At 40.9% G+C, this 25,235-nt stretch overlaps 1 protein-coding gene across 14 annotated transcripts in view; it reads right to left on the reverse strand.

The window, feature by feature from the left end:
* Positions 1-12,306: 12,306 nt before the first annotated feature.
* The window catches only part of LOC101830682 (protocadherin alpha-C2), a 208,236-nt gene continuing 195,307 nt past the window's right edge, over positions 12,307-25,235 (reverse strand). For all 14 annotated transcript variants that reach the window (XM_040741941.1, XM_040741944.1, XM_040741943.1 and 11 more), the window contains one exon: positions 12,307-14,991. In XM_040741941.1, coding sequence (XP_040597875.1) covers positions 14,681-14,991 — 311 coding nt within the window. In that variant the 3' untranslated portion in view covers positions 12,307-14,680. The remainder of the gene's footprint in view (positions 14,992-25,235) is intronic.

Genomic DNA, 25,235 nt, shown 5'->3' on the forward strand with positions numbered 1-25,235 from the left:
TGGCACTAGGGAAATGTCCAGAGATCCACAAGGATAACCCCAACTAAGAATCTAAGCAACAGTGGAGAGGCTGCCTTAGATGCCCTTCCTCTATAATGAGACTGATGACTAACTTAAATGCCATTCCCCATGGAGGGCTACTCTCTCAGTTTTTTGCATTTTGTAAAACTGAAACCTTAATAATAACAATTCCCAACTCTTTCTACCTCGCAGGCACTGACAACCATTTTCTGTATATATACTTATTTTTAAATACTTATTTGGCATATTCTTTCTGGAGATTATCGTGGTGGGTGGAATAAACCAGGATCAGAAAGACAAACCCTGCAGGTGCTTTCTCCTGAAATGCTGCTGATGGTTTTAGATGTGGAGGTGGAAAGGGGAACATGTGGGGAAAGAAAGATCCGCGGGAGGGAACGAGGGACAAGGGGGCAGTGCAGAGCTGAGCATGATCAAAGCACATTACACGCATGTGGAAAATGCCATAATAAAACCCATTATTTTGTACAATTGCTATATGCTAATAGAAAAATTACTTTATGATTTTTACCACTATCTCCCCAAAGCAGAATGCATGACATTTGGAGAGAGGTTTGGCTCATTTTACATAGTGTAATGTCTATTAAGTTCACCCACATTATAAGTTCATCATGCTATACACTCACACACATACACACACACACACACACACACACACAATTAGTATGTATTAGAATTCCCTTCTTTCAATGGTAAATGGCATTTCACAAACATGTATCCACATACACTTATCCAGAACACATTCACCCACAGATAGACATTGGTCTAGCTGTCATATTTCAGCTATTATGAATAAAACCTCTATGAATATGAGTTTTTGAGTGGATATAACAAAGGTACATTAACCATTATTTTATTAATATTTTATTAAAAATTAAAATACTGAAGATATTAGTGCATATATTTTTGTCTAACTAATTTCTATAGATGGATAAAATGTTTTGAACGCCTTTAAAGCATTAAGTACATCATAATAAAGGGACTTCAATGGGAACAGACACCCTTCTTTGTATCCAAAGCAATGAATGTATGAAACAGAGAAGGTAAATGGGGATCATTTCTTACTGACAAACCTAGTATTAGGGAATGTATATTAGGGAATGCTCATATATTTAGTAAAATGTGATTCTTACACTGACTTCTAGAGCTGAACCCAAGCAAGGCGTTCTTAAGATACTGGCAGGCATAGAGTAGAACATGGGCTCTAGGTAGAGAATTGGATCAAGAAAAAGAAAAGAAACAGATGGCTTCTGCATGCCCTATTCACCCTTCCAAATCCTGCTGTCAGGAAGCAGCGTTTTTCCTAAGAAGATCAGGGCATATGGGATAGAAATATCAAATTATTACAGCTCCTTCAAAACGGAAGAGAGAATGGAAGTGGTAACTCATATCTTTGAGAATTGGTGTGTCCACTTTTGAGAATTGGTATATTATTATTTTTCTCATTGTCATGACAAAAAACCTGATTAAAACTTTGGCTCAGAGTTTGGGGATACAGCCACCTTGTTGGGGAGGGCCTGGTAGCAGGAGCGTGAAGGGCTGGATCACATTTCCTCCGTGGTGAAGAAGCAGAGACAAAAGCTAGTGCTCCCATCTTCTCCCATACCCCTTTTTACTAAAGCTCCTGCTCCAGTCCGGGCAATGGTGCTCCCACTCAAGATTTGTCTTCCTCCTTAGTTGATGCAGGCAAAACACCCACACACATTAAATAAATGAATAAAATTTTAAAAAACCACTGCTACTACTAAGACAGACAGACAGAGACACACACACACACTGGAGAGTAAACCCAGAATGTTGAGAATACTGGTCATGGGCAATACCCCTAAGCATATTATGCCCCAGCCCTACTTTAAATTTTAATGGATAATACCCAATATGTAATTATTAAAATTTATTACTTTTGGTCACTGATGGCATCGAACAGTTGAACTTCTTCCATATTTGCAATTCCATACGGACTCATTTGTATATATTTCTGGAAGCCCGAGCATTTATCTTATACATTTATGTCATATAATAAAAAGTATTTTTATCTTGTTTTCTGTTAAAATTTTGACAGTCCAACTGCCTTTTTTTTTTCATTAAGACTATAAAGAACGGGAGTCAACATGTAACGCCATGGGGGTAGGAAGCCCGGAACTATTCTCCAGTAAGAAACATACTTAGATTAACAATTATGGGGTAATTACTTAAGTCAGAGCTAGCCAGTAAGAAACAAGCAAGGCAAGGCCAACAGCTTCATAATTAATACAGCGTCTTGTGTGTTTATTTGGGACTGATGCGGATCTGGAACCAGGCGGGCGGGAAGGCTCCTCTCAAGAAAAAGCTTCTCTTAACAGAATGGTGTCAGGAGTGGGATCGAATTTCCATGCAAAATAACAAAAGATTTAAAGGAATTTTAGAAACAGAAGAACGGAGAGAAGCACAGATTTTTGGTAGCAGCATTTTTCTCAGGTGTGCTCTGTTTTGCTAGCCACAAGCCGAGATTCACGCGGCTCGCTTACTGGAGTCTTCCTGACTCGGCATAAAAAGAAAAAGAAAAAGAAAAAAAAACCAACAAGGTTCTTTTAAGAGACTCTGCTAACGATTGAAAGGTGTGTATGTACAGCTGGAAGTGGCAGCTTTTGCTGGATGTCAGCATGGACTGAGGCGGTAAGCGGAATCACGCTTTCGCCCGCCATCTTGACGAAAAACCGGCAGTTTAAAACAGCCGCAGTTTTTACAAATAAGACACGTGGCCAGAAAAGCATAAAGATTTACAGTAAAGTCAGACTTGGATGAAGAAAATCTCTAAAGGTTTACAGTGTGTTTAAAAATATACATAAGATTGAGAGAGAAAATAAAGAAGCCAGCTGTGGTGGTGCACGCACGCCGGTAGGAATTGCTCCAGAGGCAGAGGCAGGCAGATTTCCAAAGAGAAACCCTGTCTCAGAGAAAAATAAATTAAAATAAATAAAGTAATAATATATAAATAAATAAGCCACGTAAAGATGGAAAATACACAGAGAGTCTGGATACTGTACGCTATTATGTTTTTCAGTTTTTCATTGCTAAGGAAGGAACAAATGCTAAAGTACACTTGATTATAAATGCTTCTGAATTAATTCAACTTATATCTTTTGAAAATGCCTTGACTTCAAAATTTAAGTATAAGGATATGTTACTCGGAAAAGGAGTTTTAATTTATGTTTCCACAGAACATAAAAAGCTGAGGATTTCTTCCAGGCTTCTGTGGTTTGATGAACCAAGACCCCCGGAAGCAGTGGACCAGATGTTCCAACAATTGAGACAGCTAAGATGATGGAGCTTTATAGACCCCGAAAATACGGACTTATACAGGTTTCTGAGTTTTGTCATGATCCCCATGGTATGAACAGCACCCCTTCCAGCAGGAAGCAGTTTGGAATGAGCGACGTCCCAATTCCCATCTTGTTTATAAATCTTTGTTTTCATTTAAATGGGATTGTTTATAATTGGTTAATGATCACAGCCAATCTCTTTTTAATGGAAAAAAGGGGAATTATGGTATGGGTATTGTTTTTCATTTATTGATACAAATTCAAGGTCAATTTTGTGATATGTATATGTCTCCTCTTGATTAAGTATTGTGCTTATACTGATCTTTTAAAACGTAAGGCATAATTGAATACAGACTATAGATAGTTACGTATAATAGAATTTATAGTTAGGTAAGTTAGGTTTTCTAGATATATAGAGATGTATTTGAGATATACAGTCTTCAAACCTTTCAAAGACCTTCAGAAAATGGCATTTAAAATAGTTTAGGGTTTTTCTTGACAATGAGAAATGTCTGCTCCTGGCAGCACCAATTATGTCTGAGAGGAAGATGGGCATCGAAGAAACTTGTTATGGAGTTTGCTTTCAACATGGCAAGGTTAGCCAATTGGGCAAGAAACTGCTTTTGCCTGGACTGCTTGACTGTTGCTGTATAATCTGGACATGCAGGACCCACAGGAAAGTGACTGCTGAACTCAAATAGTCCTTCAGGGTTCCTGCTTCATGAAAGAGTCTACGAGACTTTCTGCAGGACACAGAAAAATGACTGACAGACTGCTGATGCAGATGGACAGTTTGAAATTTCCTGCTTTGCTGAGAAGTGTTCCAGACACATTGTTGCCTATGGGCTGAAGATGGATGCCCCAACGTTACAGAGGAACTTTGGGTGACTGTCCAGGAAGTAAGATACCTCTGTCAATCCTAGTGTTTATATATTATCCTTCTATGGTCTTTGATGGAGTTGAAGACAAATAGTTATAATTATAGTTTTCCTTAGTTATGATAAAAGATAAGCTACATATAGGACTTTGGACTCACAAGGATGGGATGGATGATATTTTCTTTAGATCTTGCTAAATGTTAATAGACAAAATGTTGTAACTGTGTTCTTACTTGACAGCTGTTCTGTTATATATGATTTGACTATGTTAAAGTTAAGACCTTTATTTTTGTTTAAACAGAAAAGAGGAGATGTTGGGGAAGTCCTGTGCATTTGTCAATAAAGTACTGTCTGGCCAATAGGAATCTAGATAGGTGGGGCTAGGAGTCCAGGAGGATTCTGGGAAGGAGAAACACAAGAGAGTCAACATGTAACGCCATGGGGGGTAGGAAGCCCGGAACTATTCTCCGGTAAGAAACATACTTAGATTAACAATTATGGGGTAATTACTTAAGTCAGAGCTAGCCAGTAAGAAACAAGCAAGGCCAACAGCTTCATAATTAAAAAAAAAGACTATAAAGAACGAGTCTATGTGATCATGTCTAGCCTTTGTGCTTTGATTTACTGCCTGCAGGCTTAGGATTTTCTTCTCCTAAAAGGTACTTAATAGATAAGCCCTTTTGTTTCATTCTGTTTCTTTCGAGTGTAATTTATACTTATGTCTTTAATCAAGTGCTATGCGTGGAGTTTGGGGCATGTTGTGGGTAAGAACTCTTGTGTCCCTTCGCATCCACAGCTCCGTGAGCTCTCCACTCCAGGTAAGCAAACCGAAAGGTAAAGAACTTAGAAGGAAATACAAAATCAAGTGAACTCTAAGGAAAAGACATTTCCCCTTCATGGCTGGCAAGCTAAAATATCTTTTATCTTAAAATTAAAATAAGAGAATTCAGTATAAACTTCCATAATGTAAGAGGGGAAAATGTCAACCTACTTTTAATGAATGCAAATATACTCAGAACAGGGTGAACTCACATGTCCTATATAAAATTTGTTAAATTTAAATTTGAATTTTAAACTAATTAACTATCAGGTAGATTCATTTTAATGTAAATTGATTTTTGGAGCTTGTTAAATGTGCATTATTTGGAGTCTCAGTCACAATCGGGGTTTCACTGGAGATGAGAAGATGAACAAAGCTTAATAGGGACAGTACGATGAGAGGGAGAGAGAAAGATAAGAGAAGTAAAAAGGGAGAGGAGGAGCAACAAAGAATCAATAGGGAAGAGAAAGGGTGTCTGAAAGAAGATGAATTACAGAGTTGGGGGGAGGGACAAGGAGGAGAAAGCCTGCAGGGTGGTCCACTCCTTCAACACCAGCACTCCCATGATGGGAGACAGAGGCACAGAGGCAGCTGAATCTGTGATTTCAAGGCCAACCTTGTAAGTAGGTTCCAGGACAGCTAGGGCTACACACAGAGAGATCCTGTGTGTGGGGGAAGGGGGGTAAGGCAAAGAGGAGAACAACTATCAGAAATTGATTCAGAATCATTCAGAGTGGGGTCAGGTGCCATAGTGTGAACTTGTGTGGGGAGAAGAAGAAAGGAAAGGAAAGGGAAGGGAAGGGAAGGGAAGGGAAGGGAAGGGAAGGGAAGGGAGGGGAGGGGAGGGGAGGGGAGGGGAGGGAAGGGAAGGGAAGGGAAGGGAAGGAAAGGGAAGGCAAGGGAAGGGAAGGGAAAAGAAGTTCAATTCTATAAGTACTTCCTCTGACCCAGCACTTTTCTGAGCTCTTCTCAGATATTAGTTCTTTTACTCTTGATGTAGAGTAATAATATTTGTTATTATTGTTGTTGTTATTTGTGTGGGTGTACATAACTGGGGCACAGGTATCACCAAACTTCCGTGGAGAACAGAGGATGAAGCTGTTTCTCCTTCCGACTTTCCCTGCTGAGCCGTCTGGCTGGCCCTCAACCTTTTCAATAACTCTAATATGGGAAAAAGCAGGCTCAACCCAGCACTTGTGAGAATTAGTCTTGGTGCTGTTCAAGTACCTGCATGGCTAGGTACAACGACATGTGGACTCCTTAGAAAAATGGAAGACAAAAATCTTGCACCCTCTGGTTTTCATATGAGTTCTGGAAGGTGGAACTCTAGGGTCAACATATTTGGCCTCCTATGCTTCACGTTTCTAAGCTGCTGATGCAACAAGGCCTCTGGGACACAGACCTAATGTTCTTTCTATGAAATGTCAAGTCTGCATTTGTTGCAGTAATTACCCTCTGTACATATATAGACTGAACATTGATTTGGAGATCACACACTTTAGTCTATCTGGTATATCCACTGGGCCAAATAACACTATCAATTTTTCACAACGTTTTAAAGCCAAATTTGCTGCTAAGATACTTAAAGGTGTCTTGTATTCTGATAAATAGTTGACTCCATATGTTAGGACAGTCAATAATATTCTTCTAATGGAAGAGATGGAAAAAATGAAAATGTTCAGCTTTATTGTAATTAAAGAAATGCAGCTGGGGATGTAGCTTGGTGGTAGAATGTTTGTCTAGCAGGCTTGAGATCATGAGTTCAATGCCTACTGCTGCAATAATAAAAGGAAATGCAAGTTAAATCACCATTATTTGCTTATTATGATTTCAGAATTGAAAATTTTTGAGATGAAGTCTCACTGTATAGCCTAGGCTGTCATAGAACCTGCTATGCAGACCAGGTTAGCCTCGTACTTGCAGAGGTCCACCTGCCTCTGCCTTCTGAGTGCTGAGATCAAAGGCGTGCGCCACCACACCCAGCATTTATAATTAGACAATTGAGGAGAATAAATACTTAACAGCTGACTCAGCTCTGTCTCTTTTCATTCTTGAGACTGGAACAGGAATACTCATTACTTTTTCTGCCTCCATGCTTTCTTCAGTTCCTGATTCTGTGATGGGAGAGTTGGATAATTCTAAGGCTCACTTAGTGGCCACATTTAGCATTCACACTAGTTTATGCTTTAACTCATCTTTGTCATTATTAAAAAGGGTGCGTTTGACTTTTATGTTCTTCTTTGGTCGTATTTGTCAATTAACTCAGAATTCTGGAAAGGGAGAAGACAGCTATTTATCAGGTCTTTTTGACCATCCAGTTATATATGCCTTGAAAACTGAATGGAAAACAGAGTTTAGATTCCTTATGGTACCTTTCTGCTTCACTCTTTTGTAAATTCTAGGGTTCTACATGATGTGTTTAAAAAGAAAAGCTTGTGTTACTATTAGAATCAACAGATGGAAATCATACTGATATTTTATTCTGACTAAAAGGAGAAATGCAATATAATAGTGAAATACTCCAGTATTAGCACAGTCTCTCTAGATTATATTGTTTATGGCTCTCAAAGGCATAAAAAAGTGGGTGCTGTAATTCACTGCTGGTTGCCTTGGGTCTTGTGGTACATGGTAAAAGGAGAATGGATTCATGTTGTCATTGACTAGCTGTGTGACATGGGAAAAGCTGTTCTCTTTCCTCTTAAATTTTTGGTTGTGAGCCTAACCTTTAGCAGCCGAGCCATCTCTCCAGCCCTCTCCTCCCTCTGGGCTTTAGTTTCCTTGTTATTTAGAAAGTTTCTTTTGGGCCCTTTCTAACGTGCAAAGGCTGAGGCTTGGGGTGTGCCCAGTAAGTAGCAACTACTGTCAGGTTGTTAAGCATCTGCTCGCCTCTTTTCTTGGGATTCTCATTTCTAAGCACAGCCCCTAAGCTCATGGCTGGTGGGACCATGAATGTTTCAGAGTTGGGAATCTGAAATACAAGGTAACTTTTACGGATCACTAGAGCCAAGGGATTATATAGCTGGAACCTGTGAAAAAAAGAGGAAGAAACATAGAGAAGAATGAAATAGATACAATTGGGGAAGAAAAACTTAAAATAATTCTGGCTTTTGAATTACTAGTTTTGGTCATTTTGGAAGTCCAGCCTCATTCCCATCCTTAGTTTCAATGAGACAATCATGTGTCCTAATTATAAATCATCCTTGTTGGCTTAACCTAAATAAAAAAAATTGTCATCTAAGAATCTACCCTACAATATACATCTCTGTCAGTAGAAATGATCTTGTTTTGCCCATTGAACCTGTCAGTCTACAGCTGCACAAAACAAAATACCTGTGATTTTAGTTTTACCCCACTGGTGTTTAGCATGAACAAGAGCTTCCTTCCCACCCTGAATCCCCTATTCTAAGTATCACGCATGTACACCACTCTCACGCATGTGCACCACTCACCGATGCTCTAGAATGAACTTGCCAGATATTGGGCCGTCATCCCGCTGCACCTCTGTGAAAGGTGCAAGACAGAAAGACAGACGTTGCAGAGATCCGAGGCTCCAGAGAAACTGGCCCCAGGCCTGAAAGGGATAAAGGAGGAAGCAGTCTGGAAAGCAGGTGGAGCAGCATGAGCTTGGTCTGGATAGGGAGTGCCATTAGCCATAGAGAATGGAGTAAGCCCAAGGACGTGGGGATGCAATTCTTTTTTGAAAGACTGGACTGTGAGAGAAAACGCTATCAATAATTTAAAGAGGAAAAATCATCTCAAGCTTTGAGCCAGATGGCTTTGCAATTGAGATTTTTTTGACTTGCAAATGGTTGCCTTGATCTTCACCATCAAATTTATTATTTGATAAGCAATTTACTTTTCTTAAAGTAAAATTGGTTCCTTTCAGCTAAGATGTAAAATTGGAGTGTTCTCTCCTCAATGTGGAGCCAAATGATAGCCAAACTAAAAAGGTATTTTAATTCTGAGGATTTTTTTTTACACATGTGTGTCAGTCTTTGGCTGAAGTGGAACCCCCCCACCTCATTATTCTGGATAAATAAGCAAAGATAAACCTCCCTAGCTTTTCCCTGTTTTTCTTGAGAATGTCTGTTCCCATTCATCAGCCTTTAACCATAAACAGAGCTAAAATGCACTGTTGGTTGCTAAGAACGCATCTGTTTTCGGATAGAGGGATGTGCTTATTGCTGGGGGGTTGCATAAAACTCGTTAACAGCCTTGGTCACTTCCTCTGCAGAATACACAACGGTTTACAAAGTACAGGAGCAGAATTTATCACCACATGCTACTTTTTATTTCTGGTAGCAAAAATCTAGACATAACCCAGACATCATACAGGAAAAGCTGAATACACTAGGATCTGGACTTTTATGGGACTGGGAAGTCTCTACGCTATTATCAGGTGAAAGTTCTATGGGGCAACAATCGTAGCAGTAATTTTTTTTAACTTTTACTTTAAAAAAACTTTGCCTGTGATTGACATATGCAGACGCATACCCAGAGAAAAAGTACAGAAACAGTTTACACAGGTTATCTGTGTAATGGTTTTTCTTTTCTTCTTTTCTTCGTGTGATTACATTTATTGGTGAGCATCGTGCTTGTGACAACTAAAGGACGACCTGTGTGAGTCAGTGCTCTAGTCTTAGCATGTGGTCCTGGGGACTGATGTTGGGCACACGCATTGGCTGAGTCATCTCATGAACCTCTGATGCTCTTAAAGCATCTCTGGACAGTCTGGTTTATTTGAAAGAACACGTGTGACTTTCATCATAGAAACTCAATATCACATAAAATCAGTTAACACAGCAGAAGCAAAACTTAAAAATGGGAGCTATGTAATCAATCTCCCACACACTTACATGGCAGTTGTTAGCTTCTTTTAGCTCTTCTCTTACACTGGTTGATGCTCACAGGAATTTCTTGTCATTTTTGTGACTAGAGAGCTACACATCATTCGACAACGTTGTAGCAATGAAATACTGAATTTCAGTCTCCACTATCTCAGGTCTTCATTTAGCTTTCTCCATTTTTAATTCCCCATTTCTTTATGCAGACTAGAGACTACATTATGGAAGTAAATCTCCCAGTGCCTCTCAAAGGAGCTTAAGGGGAAAAAGACAAGCCCAGAGGTTGTTTCTAGTTAAAAAAAAAAAAAAGATTTCAGAGTTTCATATTTCAGCAGCTCCAAAATGATCTCCACACATCAGCCTCAGGAGGAACTGGAAACCAACAAGAATTTGACCTAAGTACTGAATGACAGAGCTGTGATGTGCGGCTGTTGGGTACATATCAAAGGCAGGATAGCAACACACTCATTCACTACAGTGCCCTTAGCAAAAGGTGCACACATCCATGTGAGTGTGTGTGTTCACACGTGCATGTACACACTCACGCCTGAGCAAAAGGGGATATCTTAGCTGCAAGCTGCTCTGTGTCATGCCAGTCAGCAGTCAAGCTAATCAGGGGAAATGATAGGATCGTTTCTACCCGGGGAGGAAACATGTAAATATGAGATTAAATAGCTTGCTACTTCCAAAGGAAGCTTCCGCTTTCCTGCCTTGATATCGTTGTAGTTTTTTGTTTGCCTGTTTTGTTTTGTTTCCCTGTTCTAGTACATGTCTTCCTGTTTAAATGGATTTAAAAATCTAGGTTTAACACGAGAATTGAATTTATGTTGGGTCAGTTATATTTGTATTGTAGGGCTGGTTTTTTGTTGTTGTTGTTTTGCTTTGCTTTGCTTTGCTTTGCTTTTTGTAGGGCTGTTTTAAACTTTAAAAAAAATCATTATCATGAGATCTAGGACCCAGAATCTTGCTGAGGAGTCCAACAGCTGGCAACCAAGCTCTGGATCTATGGTGGTTTTTTCTTTTTTTCTTTCTCTTTCTTTTGAGACAGGGTCTAAATATGTAGCTCTGTCTGGCCTGGAACTCACTTGGCTGACCTCAAACTCACAGAGATCTTTAATGCAGTTCCTCATATGACCACAACCATAAGATTGTTACTTCACCACTGTAATTTTGCTACTGTTTTGAGTTGTAATGTAAATATCTGATACCCAGGATGTCATGACCCACAGGTTGAGAACTGCTACCTTAATGGGTAAACCCTTCACTCTATGTAGGAGACCCTTACAGGTAGTCTTATAGGGATTCATCCTGACTTGTCCTTTATTGCCTGTAGGAGTCTGGGCAAATCTAAGATGTTCAGGTTCTGCTTTTAACCCATTTGTAGAAAGAAGTCGCCACAGGCCTCACCTCTCCCCTACACTTAGACTCACGGAGTTCGACCTGTTGGAACCTGAAGGTGTTTTCGGAGCACTGATCATTGAAGTGAAACAGCTGTAAACAGATTGACCATTTAACTATTTACTTGTTTTCATTTTTGAAAACCAGTCCAGTGACAGAGAAATACTGTGTTACTATCACACATACGTACCACAGTCAGCAACTGCCGTCCTTGTGGAAACCTTGGTGGGGTTATTAGCAGTATTTCCTTTCCACTTTAAAAGTGAGCTAAACAAGTTACATGTCACTCCCTCTCTCAGCTTCCCCACTCGTGTTACTATTAATGTTCTGGGCTAGAAAACTCATTTCTCGTGGTGGCCTATCCTGTGCACTGTGGGGTGTTGAACAGTGTCCTCTGTCTCTACCAATAAAAGCCACTGCATGCTCACCTCCAAGTACTGACCAAAGACAGAGATGTCTCCTGATATAAAGTGAGGCCCCCATCCTAACCCCCAACCCCCCCACCCTGGTAAAACTCCTCCATACTGAGAAATACCACATGCAAAGCCTACACTCATCAAAACTTAACTTCAAAGGGATAACCTAACCTGTTTCAGAATGAGTAGCAGCACGGACTGAACCCACCCGGGGGTAGTAGCTGCTAAGCACTCTACAGTCAACAAAAGTTCATTTGTGGAGGTGGTGTGTGTGTGTGTGTGTGTGTGTGTGTGTGTGTGTGTGTGTGTGTGTGTGTGTGATTATTTGGCTTCCTAATTGTAGTGAGGTACAAGGGCTAAATCAGGGGAGGGGTCTCCAGGGATAGAAACTAACTTGCTGCAGTTCTTTGCCAGATTGAAATAGCAAAATGGGAAGCGACCATCGGGCCCCTGGCTGGGAAGTGTGATTCTCGATTCCATTCTTGTTTGCCTCAATGATAAATATAAAAACCAGGGTGACAGTCAGATAGATGCTCCTCAGCAGTAACAGCTAATGGTCACAGTGTCCCATTTTCTCCTACTCTTATACTTAGAAATGACCACCATTGCTTTCACACCACCGTTTCCATTTATTAGCAATAACAGAGGAAATACCAATAGCACCAATTAAAAATGAATCCACATGACGTGTTTTATCCTTACAGCTGTAGTAACTAGTAACTAACACGAATTGGAAAGCACTTTATAAATTTAAAAAGTGCTGTACATATACATTATAGTTATCATCATTAATAAATTAGCCCGATTCTCCTAGTTCAAAAGGCACGTAAGGTCAGTTACATGGGCTTCAGTGGGGCAAAATGATCACAACCTACAATGTAGCAATGGTTCACATGTGTTGTCAACAGTTTTACCCCATGCAATCCTGCAGAGCTGAAGTTACACACCCTTCAAAGTATGGGAGAATGAAGCTAAAAGTAGACAAGACAGCTTTTTTTGTTGTTTTTGTTTTTAGATTTTATGCCTTTTAAAACAGACTCCTACTTTTTATATTAACTTTAAATAGATAATATAATTAATCAAACTTCTAAGTTGTGCACAACACAATTAAAATGCCTTATTTATGGTGACAGTAAATTGTATTACTTTCTATGAGCTGATATTCCGGAGAGCGTTTCAAAGAAATCTGTAAACTCAAAGAGGTCAGACTGGTACAATTTTGTGCTTGAATATCCTCAGGGACTTTCTTCAGCATTTATTCCAGAACTGTTACTAGAAAAAAATGTTTTATCCATTCCCTTGCCAAGAGTCTTGGCAAGAGACAGCCCTTGGCTGACCATAAATAAAATTCCTTGAATCACCAGCATCTTGATTTAAGAAAGAAATTTTACTGTGTCTTTCATACACAAAAGCTGATTAACAATGGTTTAAAAAAACTATTTCACTTTTCCACAGGTGTACAAAAGGAAATATAATGGGCTTACATTCAACAATAAAGCTTAAAGTTCACTCTAGGTAATAGTTGCATTGACATTCACATACACAAGCACAGAGTGAGTATATCTCAGGAGTCTTATAATAGCATACAGCATACATATGGGAGATTGATTCGGGTAGTATCATAGGTGTTAGTAAGGTTAGCAATTCAGAGTGTTATAGAAAAGGAAAACTAAACAAGGCAAAGGTGTAGGCTATCACACCGAGACAATCACAGGATCAGAGGAATGAAAAATCTGCTCACTGTGTGTATGAGAAAATGATATTATTCTTCAGTTTTGGGTCTTGATATAGTGGGTTAGAGAAGGTTGTGTAATCAAAGTGCACATCATTTTTCTTACAAAAGAGAGAGAGAGAAAGGTCCTTTCACTTAGTAATTAATACATGCAAGAGGCAGCCCCAGAGTGACCCGAAAGAGTAAAGCTGTGATTGGCAGGTGGCCGGTATAATACAGATGTTCCAGGCAGTTCTCTTAAAGCACTTCTGTAGCAGCAATGATCATTTTAAATGGCTGTAGACTGGATTCTCTTTTGAGGGAAGTTGGGGGATTTGTGTTCATCACACTTCTTTAAAGATTTATAGCTATAGACTTTCTCTTTTTTAATAAACCTATCAAACAACAAACAGCATAAAGTGAGGCTGTTGGGGCATTTCTTTTGCTTTTGCATATGTGTTGTTGGAAAAGGATGTGTCCTTTTCATAAGCATTGTGTGCAAAAGAATTTCTAATAGTGTGAGCACAAGGACGTGTACAGGAAACACATCAGATCTGCTTCTGTTGCCCTGGCTGGCCCTCTGTTAAGCACTTGGACTGCTGGCATGTGTGCATAACACAGGCTTTGAGTACAGCGATACTATAGCTAACAGACTTGAGGGACTCCTAAAGCTTTGTCAGTAGGGGTGGTTTCGTCAGCTAGAGGATGACCACCACACCTGGAAATGAGAAAGTCTGGTCCCTTTGGGTTTCACATTCCCCCCTCCAGATGGAAGACTCCAATGTTTCTGTATCTTTATTTCCCAGCTAGTCTAATCTGTACCATCCCAGCCAGTGTCAGGCTCTTGAACACTCATGGTAGCTACACACACCCAGTGACCACAAGCACCCAAGCTGCTCAACCTGAATACCTTCCAGCCTGCCCTGCAAATGTCATCAAGATGCCTGAAGCATAGGGAAGAGTCCGACTCTCACTGGCAGGGCTGGGAAGCCCCTCCTTCATGGCAGAGGAGAAAGGAAACTTGGGTCTGCTTTTTAGGTTCTGAAAACAAGCCAGAGTGGAGAGAAAGAGTTAACACCAGACTTAGGAAAGCTTTTAAGACAAAACCTGTCAAATGCAATCAATCAAGACAGACACAGGGAACTTTCTGCAGATTTCTGAGGTCTCTAGGAGGGCTCATGTCATAGGAGAAAGGAGTAGGGAGTTGCTACATGGGAGAGATTTGCTGTTATTACAAAAACTGGCTAAGTGGCTTCTTTCCATTTGGTGGCCTCACTGGTCGCTGTTGTCAGTCGTGCTGTTCCCTTTATCTTTTTTCTCCTGGGTCTTGTTACCCTTCTTCTTTTTCTTCTTTTTCTTGGTCTCCTCCTTTTTGCCGAAGGTTATAAAGTCGCTTTTGTCAATTTGGTTGCTAGCAGGCTCCTGCCGGATGGAGATGATTGCAGGAGATCCTGGGATAATGAATTTGTCTGGCAACTCACCGGGACCGGACTGTTTGGGGTTGCCTGGTCCATATTTAAAGGTCCAGCTGTTGCTGTTGACACCAGCACCCACTGGAGGGGACACCTCTCCTGCTTCAGGTTCTGAAAGACAAAAACATCACAAATCAACAACAGTGAATGTATGCCTTCCCTTATGACATACACAAGAGGGACAAACTGCCCTCAAGTCTGAGGGGGAAGCCAGTGTCTGGAAACAATTAGCAGGGCAGATTTTCTTACCACAGGGCCCACAAATCTAGTTTTCTAATGACATGGTTTTGACTCTTTGTGAAGAATTTCCTAAATAAGACAGCTGTGGTAGCTTGCCTGGGAAAAAGACAGGAAGTATGCAGGCTTAAAGTAGAAAATTCTACTTTCAGGGTATGGATTATTATCATTTATTTTCACTCTTTTTGTTTTGTTTTGTTTTGCTTTGTTTTTGGAGACAGGATTTCTCTGTGCAGCCCTGGCTGTCCTAGAATTAACTCTGTAGACCAGGCTGGCCTTGGAATCACAGAGACCTACCTGCCTCTGCCTCCCAAGTGCTGGGATTAAAGGCATGCATCACTACCACCTGGCTTCTTTTCTTTTTTTTTTTTAAAGATTTATTTATTATGAATACAACATCCTTCCTCCATGTAGGTTGCACACCAGAAGAGAGCACCAGATCTCATTCTCATTACAGATAGTTGTGAGCCACCATGTGGTTGCTGGGAATTGAACTCAGGACCTCTGGAAGAGCAGTAAGTGCTCTTAACCTCTGAGCCATCTCTCCAGCCCCACCTGGCTTATTTTCACTTTTATTTCTGCCCAAGCTACAGATGATATGTTTGAACTAATTATCCATCCTAATTTTATGGATAGAACAGAGATGAAATGGGAAGAAGTGAGGTACAGAAGCCACTCCATAATACAAGAGGTTGGACTCCTGTTATAGACTGAATCCATCTGTTTGGATAAAGCATTCCAAATCAATTTCATTTTCAAACTAAGCCTCCTTACTCAGAGTGGTCATAGTCTATACACCAAAGCATTTGCAAAGCGTTGTGGAACTACACAGAAGACAATTATTCATTTTCTTGGAGAAGGTTATGTGGAGTTCCATGGGGAGGTGACATTTGCCCTGAGCCTACAGATGATCACAGGGGCCTCCAATGACAAACTTCTCCAAGAGTCAATCAAGTTGGAAGATGCTCCATAAGATGCCATAGCTGGAGCTGGAGAGGGAGAGTGATGGTCTACCTGAAAAAGTGACCCCAGAGGCCGTAACACTGGAACCTTTTAATGTCACAAGAGGGTTTATTCATCCAACTCTGCTTTTTGGAAGACTCACAGAAAGTTCAGCCAAACGACTTATGTTCATTTGCATCTTAGGATTGTTCCTTCACGTCTGGTGTTTCCATGCCTTGCTTCCTGCAGTTTCTTGGGTGTCCCAGAGCACTACGGTTTTGAACATTGCCTATACCAAGTTCTCTATACTACTTTCCAAACCAATTTCAATACCTACCCTATAAATCCCCTCAGAAACATTTGTCACTCCCTTCTGGAAACAGAGACTCATGAGTACTTTGTCATGCAGGAGAGGAATAAACCCCACGCGATCTTAGTGTAGGACTAGGCTCCTGTAACATGACAGATTAACATGAAAGATAAAGAAAGGAAACCACTTAAGAACATACGTATTTCATATATACATAGAAACACCAAGGGGAAAGGCAGTTCCTAAAGCGGCAGCTTTAAATTGGGTTTCATAGGATTCAATGAAGAACAGTGATTTTTAGACAAGAGATTAGACAAAGGAATGAACTGTTTAGTTCCCGAGGACAGCAACTTAAACGTCAGAAAGCAACTGGTTGGTACAGGTTGTTACTACTGACCCAAGTCCAGGCCTAACGAAAAGCTAGCTGTCTTCTAACGGTTATAATTTGTTCTCCCTAGTGTGTGTACAAACATTTTTCATTTGCTTTTGCAAACCTATGTTTCACTTTTAGAAAAACAAAGCAAAACCAAACAAAGAAATAAGGAGTGAGAAATTTTCTTCCTCTTGTCATCCATATTTTGCAGAGTTGTTTCCAGGTCACAGCAGTCGGCACCCTCTTCACCTATCTTTTGCCTCTGACTAGCTTCCTTTGCACAGTCCTCCTCACCCATGTGTGTGACAGATGTAGCCTGTGACTGTCTTCATTATCTACCTCTACACCCTCCTTTCAGGGTCTCAGCCCTGTTTGAGGGCATAAATAGTAAGTAGTAAAGTTGAGCATGGTGGCACATGCCTGCAGTCCCAGCATTCAGGAGGCTGAAGGGGAAGGTTGGAGAAGTTCAAAACAGCCTGGGCTACATAACAAGTTCAAGGACAGCCTTGAATCATCTCAAAAATAAAAAAACATATAAATAAATACACGAATGAGATATAGACGGTTAAGGTCCCTATCCCTCTGTGCTGTAATCTCCTATATTCAATTGCCTCTCTGATGCCTCTAATAGCAAATTTCACAAATTACAAACTGAAAAAAATTCTTAAATCAAACTTTTGATTCCTTCCTTCTAGTCCTGTCTAAATCTTTCCAGTCCCAACACATAAGAGATCTCACTGACTGTTATTCAAGGCAGGAAGGGCAGAACTACCCTTTGTTTCCTTTATTGTCTGCTCTGTTTACAAGACATTGCCAAGACTTACTATTTACGCCTCCTAAATGGATCTGATGATGTTTTCTCCCCATGCCCATTCTTTGTAGGGTGTCATAATCTCTTACACAAACCAGGGCAGTAGCTTCTCTCCTTGCTTCTCTGCTTCCTCTTGGCCTCTCTCTGGTCGCCCACACAGTAGCCAAATTACCCTTGTTCTTTAAAGTGCTCCAAGTTTTAAAAATGGAAGTAAAATTCTTTAAAATAGAAATCAGATGAGATCACTCTCCCACCTAAAATTATCCAAAAGCTTTCGACTGTCTTGAGGGGGGATGAAAGAAACTCTCCTAATATTGTGTATGAGGTTGTTTTGCCTCAAGATCTTGAAACCATTAGGTAGATTCTGAAGGTGTAAGATTTACACTAAACCTTGGGAAAATAAGAGGTTTTCAGTGTAAAACTTCTCCAAGATTCTAGTTGGAAGACACATAAAGTGTAACAGTGACTTTAGAGTCAAAGCCAGAGCATCTCAAATGATCTTCCTTCCATTCTTAAAAAAAAAAAAAAATATATATATATATATATATATATATATATATATATATATAAACTTTTTATGTGTGTGGAGTTTGCCTGCATGTATGTCTGTGTATCATGTGTGTACATGGTGCCTGAGGAGGCCAAAAGATGGTGCGGGATCTCCTGGAACTAGAATCACAGATGATAATTAATGAGCTGCCACATGGATGCTGGGAATCTGTTTCTCTAGAACCCTCAGGAAGAGCAGCTGCTCCTCTTAACCACACTGATCCACACCTCTCCAGCCCCTCCCTCCATTCTTATCATGATTCCCTGTTCTTCTAGCCTGTGACTAAATGTTATCTGTTCAGAGAAGTGGCACCCAGTGTGGGACCCAAATTTCCCCTTAGGGCCTGAGAAAGCTGAAAACAAAACAAACAAACAAGTAGATGCAGCTCCTAAAGAGTTGCTGCTGAGCAGCACAGCACTTGGGCAGCCAAGCAGAAGCAGCAAGCTAAGTAAAAACCTGCCACAGTGGGCACCAACCTCCTGGAGCTGGGGAGGTTGCATGCAGCTCTCAGTTAAAGGCAGCCAGGTCCTGTGCTTAAGGTTCAGCTCTCAAGGACCCAAGGAGGGGGCAGAGCCAACACCAAAGCCACATGGCAGAGGGCCTGGCTGCCACTTAGCAGTCAGACGTTTGACTCACATGGTCAGAGAACACTACAGGTTCACAGTAAAACAGGTCCAGACTGGAAAAACAAAACAAAACTTTAAAGAGGTTACAGTGTGCATAGGAAATGGGTATAGAGAGTTATAGGAAAAAACAGTTTAAAAATAATTAAGTGAAGGGCTGGAGAGATGGCTCAGAGGTTAAGAGCACTGACTGCTCTTCCAGAGGTCTTGAGTTCAATTCCCAGCAACCACATGGTGGCTGACAACCATCTACAATTCAATCTAGTGCATATGTAATAAATAAATAAATCTTTAAAAAATAATTAAGTGAAGTCTTTAAAGAAAGAGTGAAGAACTATAAAAAGAATAAGCCACATAAATATGGGAAACACACAGGATGTCTGAATCATGTATGGTGTTTTGTTGACTGAATTTTTTGAATGCTGATGAGTAAATGGCAGCTTCTGAGACACACAGGATTGAAAAAGAAACTGTTGAATAAAACCACCCTGGATACTTCAGGGATGTCTTAACTTTAAAATGGAATTCAAAAATGTATTGCTTTGTGGGAGAAGCTATGTTTTTGTTTCCACAGGAAAGCCTGTGGATTTCTTCAAAGTTAACAGAGACAAGATTTGATTGGGGGAGACCTCCTGAAAATCTTGGCTACAGAAATGAAGAAATAAACCTAGAAAAACTACAAGACAGGTAATACATATGCTGACCCCTTGACATGGGAACATCTCTAAGACTGGATGAGATGTGATAAACCTTATTGGTTATAGTTCTCATGACTTATTATTACATGCCATCCTTTCATATGGCATGGATAGAGGTTTGGCTATACAGTCCAAACAAACTTATAAAGTTGACAAATACATAAAGTTACCTCCTCAAACATCTTGGGCTGGCCTGTGTATAATGCATAATCTATACTTGTATTGATGCAGGTATGTACATTACCTTTGAATGTTTGTGTGTTTTCAGAGCAAGGGGACCAGACACTGATGAAAATGGGTGGTCCAGATGACCCATCCTCTCAGAGTGCCTCTGTTGCAGTTTCCTCAAAGTTCTATGTTCAGAAAAACTTCAAGGCTGCTGGATGAGATGGTCCAGCCTCACAGAGTATTCTAGCCAGGACTTCAGAAATGGGAAAGCCTTGTGCTTTCCCATTACACAGAGACTAAACTACAAATGTTATAGCTAGTTTTCTTAGGACTTGACCATTATCTCAATTTTCTCAGGGTCCCCTGGGGATTCTGTCACCCCCAGAAAACAGGATCAGTCTAGAGAACATAATGCCCACATTCCCAAGAGATGGGGTGGGTGATTTTGGTCAGCAGGTGGGTTATGGATTTTTGCCATTATCTGGGGAAGATATAGGAATATAGGATAAAAGGATAATGACTCATCTCAAATATTTTACATTGGTATGATTTTTGTATATTTTGTAAGTTGTGATACAAATCTAAGGTTATTTTTGCTATACTGCATATGTGTTTATATTCTTATTTAAGGCATTGTACCTATGCAGCTCATTTAAAGATGTAATATAGAGTTCTAGTCTTTGAAAGCTATTATTACAACCTGCTTAGGATAACTAAAAAATTCAGGTTAGTAGTTAGCCTGGCAGCACCAATCTACTTCATAAAAGGATGATGAACCTCCATCTGGAGTTCACTTTCTTTGTGGTAAAGCTAGCTATTTGGACAAGAAACTGCCCTACCCCAACTTCTGACAGTATACTGTGCAAATTGGACAAGCAGGACACAAAGGAAAATGCTTGCTGAACTCTGCCAAGACAAGGTTGGACATTCCTTCAAAATTCCTGCTTCACAGAAAAGTCTGTCAGATACGCTAGGCCCATAGGCTGAAGATGGATGACCCAGTGTTGCAGAGGAACCTTGGGTGACTGTCCAGAGAGCCAGCTGCTTCTACCATCTCTATAGTTTTGGAAGTTGTTTGCTCTGCACTTCCTGTCCACTCAGGTAATATTATATCCTTCTCAGGTATCTGGTGGAGTTGAAGATGAGATATAGTTTTGTGACCAAATTCAGAAAAGAAACTTACATAAGAGATGTAAAGTTTATAAAGTTGAGAAACATAAAAGCTTAAATTGTTTATCTAATAAAATGTTTTGTGGTCTAAAAAGATAATTTTGGGTTGGTAAAACAAGTTAGGATAGAAAGTAATTAGGTATACAATTTTGTTTTTTGGTTTTGGTTTTGGTTTTGGTTTTTTGAGACAGGGTTTCTGTGTATTGCTTTTGAGGTTGTCCTGGAACTCGCTCTGTAGACCAGGCTGGCCTCAAACTCATAGAGATCTGCTTGCCTCTGCCTTCTGAGTGCTGGAATTAAAGGCATGCACCACCAATGCCCGGCTGGTATACAATTTTGAACTCACCAAGATAGGATAGACAATGGAGTACTTTATCTGAATTTGCCAAATGCAAATGCACTGGCTGTTGTAAAAGTAATTCTTACTTGGTAATACTTCTAAATGTATATAGTCTTACTATGTTAAAGCTAAAGTCTTTTTTTTTTATTTAGACAAAAGGGGAAAAAGTTATGGAATGTTTGTTTAACTGTGCAAAGATGTGTTGCATTTGTTTGGTTGGTTATGTAAAGATGCTGAACAGCCAATAGCAAGAGAGGATGTCTAAGTGAGACTTCTGGGCAGGGACAGTAAGCAGGAGGAGGAATTCAGTTTCAGGAAGAAAGAAAAAGAGATGCCAGGGGCCAGACAGACAGACAGACAGACATAGAGGAAGAGGGAAAGTAGGACACACAGAGTGAAACAAAGGTAAAAAGCATAGATGAATAGAAACAGGTTAAATTAAGTTAAAAGGGCCAGTGGGACAAGCCTAAGCTAAGACCAAGCATTCATAATGAATAATAAGTTTCTGTATCTTTATCTGGGAGCTAGTTGGTGGCCCAAGAAAATTCTAACTACAGAGAAGTAGTCTATAATCATTCCCGCCAAGTACCTAATAGGTAGTATCTTCTACACCTAGTAGAATCTATTTCTGCCATATTTTCAGAGGCCAAGTATATAGGCATAGATACGTTCACCAGTATAACCAATGCCTAATATAATTCCTGGCCCAATCATGTATGTAAATATTTGTTAAGTTAATGGACAAAAGGGTTGTTGTGGAATGCAGAAATGGTACCCATTCTGGTAGACCGAGCAAGTCTATACTGATGATACTTTTGAAGCCCAAAAAGGAAATGAGGTAAAGCAAACGAAATGTCAATGAGGCTCAGTACAATGTAAGCTCCATAAATGGCATCACATATGGGTAACTCTCTCTCTCTCTCTCTCTCTCTCTCTCTCTCTCTCTCTCTCTCTCTCTCTCTCTCTCTCTCTCTCGATATATATATATTCTTGGAACTAGAGGTGCAGATAAGGCATGAGATAACAGCAAGCAGGAAGGTGGTGGATAGGAAATTTCCTTCTCTCCTAACCCCTTTTCTCATAGCACACTTCCCTTGGCAGAGTTAATACTACAGCACTCTGGGGATAGGGCAAGAGACATTGTTCCCACTCTGAGGCTAGAACTAATTCCTTTCCTATAAATATAATCCAGTCTTCAGCTTAGCTCAGGCAGGATCCAGCTGTTGAAATTTTCAGATACAGGCTCCAACTCTGAAAGACCTAGAATAAAGGGGGAGGGGGAAAGGTGTCTATTTTTGTTTGGAAACTAAGGCCTTTCACATGCTAAGCAAGTGCTCTACTACTGAGTCATACCACCTGCCTTATTTATTTATTTATTTTAGTTGGAGACAAGGTCTTGCTAAGTTGAGCCTCAAACAAACAATTGTTGTGCCTTCAAACAAAACCAACCAAAAAAAAAACCAAGGTCATGGGAGAGGTGACCCTGAAGACAAGGGTCATCAGCTGGGGGCTGGGGTGGGTTGGTCCCAGCAGCCTTGACTGACCAAATCAGCTACCACCCAGACCCACATCCAGGGCCTTGAGTTGGCCCACCCAACATCCACCCCATCTATGACCTGCCAGAGTGTGTGAAGGGACTGGTCCTGCAGAACCATAGCCACTGGATCCCCAAAACTGGGGCAACAGCAAGATATCCAAGAGGAGTTCTAGTGAGGGTCCAGTACTGGTGGGGTGCCGGGGTCAGAGGCCTGGAATCTAAACCACAGCTTATCTCAGCGAGCACTTCTGTGACACACTGCAGCTCCCACTACCACTAAGATGAATGAGGAGCTGTTGGAGAGGCAGGAAAGACAGAGCAGCAAGGTGGGTTTGTTTTGAATTCATATTTCTTAAAATTGTCTTTTGGGGGCAACACTACGGTGGTGAGGGCAGATCCAGAGGGACTGGAAAAGGAGCAAGATTGGGGTGCATGGTGTGAAATACCCAAAGAATCAATAAAATTATGTTAATTAAAAACAAACAAACAAACAAGAACAACTGGGGATTGAACCTAGGGCCTTGCATATGCTAAGCAAGCATTCTGCCACTGGGCTACAGCCTCAGCCCTAAGGAATGTTTTTAAGGTGTTTGAAAGCTTTGGATTTGGTGTCCAGAACTAGGTTCAGCACCACCCGAGAGCTTTAGTTACCCTTACAAAGGCTCACAACAGAAAAATTTCTGACAGTAGTCAGGATGCTGTATGAGGTCCCTCTTGCAGAGATGCAGAGCTCAGAAACGCCTCCATTCTGTAGAGTAAAAGAACATTAGTTGTCCTGTGCACAGGCTTAGAGAAGCCTTGCAGCAGGTACACCTCAGCAGCCATCTGACCTCTTTTATACCTCAGGGAGCTTCCTCGGTCTTTGCTGGCAAGCTTGGTTTTACCTGACTCAGGCTAAACTCTGAAAAGACAGTCAGAGAGCTATTCAGGTACAGCCCCCACATGTTCAGCATCCTTGAAGCAGGGGGAGGGACGGTTTCTCCAGCACTCCCCAGACACTATGCGGCTTCACCTATTCTGGCCTCCGGTAAGCAGAAACACCTCTGAGGGCCTCCACAGTATCTGCAATGTGACTCACTCAAGTGGACTAAGAAAACTGAGGATGGCTGGGTCTGCCTGTCAAACGCTTCGCCTTTTGGGCAGATCCAAAGGTCTAATTCCCTTGGAAAAAGATGGTGAGGGAAGATGCAGCAAACCCCTGCTGCAAGCCAGCCCCCGCAATGGTCCACAGGGGAAATCTTTCAGATACCTCCTTCCTTCTTAGAGCTCCCACAGGCCCCTCCCATTACTCCCCCCAGACACCGTCCATCAAGAGGAGCTGTTCCTGGAGGCTGAAGCAGAAGTAACACAAGTTCAAAGTCAGTCTGGATCACATAGGATCTACAGCTTTTAACTGGTAAAAGGTCTGGGAATACAGACGAGTAAGACTTCTTGCCTAAAATGCATAAAGTACAATGCCCACCCCCGAATCCAAATAAGTGGGCTTTTTAGATCCTAGGAAGAGGATACAACAAATATGGAGCCCACAAGAGTTTGGAGCCCACAAGAGTTTGGATCCTTATGAAAATCCCTTCAAGATATTCAGATGACAACCCAAGTTTTAGAAGTTTCAGTAAAGTCAGATCATAATTATGAAAAAATGGTTTTCCTTTTTTCTTTCTTTTTGCATTAGCCAGTTTCTTCTAAACTTAAAAAGTAGAATAGAAAAAAAGTAGAATAGCGTGCATTTTACAAAAGTACAAATCTTCACTTTTCACTTCCTAAACTGCTTTCCTGAAGTAGGTAGCTGGCAACTTCATGTAATCCTATAATCCACTCGGGCACTGCACAGGAGTCTTTGCGCAAAATTCCTATCTTTGCTCTTTCACGATAAACTAAGCCTGGCTGCATGAGTTCATGGTGTGCTTCAGGGACTAGGAATAATTGGGAATCCAAAGCCGGGGGAGGTTCTGAAGACGGCTCCGTAAACGCTATGCCTGTAAACGTTTCCCCAGTGCCCTGTTCTGAGCTGCAAGAAATAAAAGGGAGACAAATAGAACCACAAGAAATTGACATGTGAAACAAGGTTGTTTCTAACCTAAATTTAAAAACCCATTATTAAAAAAAAAAGAAATACATATTGCTAGCATGTGTGTCTGTTGTGTAAATGAGGGGCCTAAGGACCAATTTTGGTCACACGGGTACTACCTGATGCCTCCTGGAACTAGGATCTAGGTACCTAAAATACAATGCGTGCACAGGAGTTGTTATGGCTTTGTTGTCCTCTGAGAGAGGCAGAGAGGCAGGCCGGGGCCTCCGAGCTAGAATCTGCTGAAAGGAACTGTGGTGGGGGAGGGGTGCGAATGAGAGTGAGGAGTCAGGAAAATCGCAGCTCAGCCTCCTGGTTTCAGCCTCCTCCGCCCCGCCCCTTTCTCCCCATTCATCCCTTTGTTACCATCTCTGGGATTCAGTGCCGAGGTTAATAAAGAGCTTCCAGAAAACCCATCATTGTGATTAAAGCCGAGGACTATCTTGCCAGACAGCACTTTGGAGCCTGCCTACCGCTCACTCTGATCCGTCAGTGCACCCAGCAAAGGCTATTAAATGATTACAGGCG

Source organism: Mesocricetus auratus, unplaced genomic scaffold (genome assembly GCF_017639785.1).
Source record: "Mesocricetus auratus isolate SY011 unplaced genomic scaffold, BCM_Maur_2.0 Super-Scaffold_6730, whole genome shotgun sequence".
Lineage (NCBI taxonomy): Eukaryota > Metazoa > Chordata > Mammalia > Rodentia > Cricetidae > Mesocricetus > Mesocricetus auratus.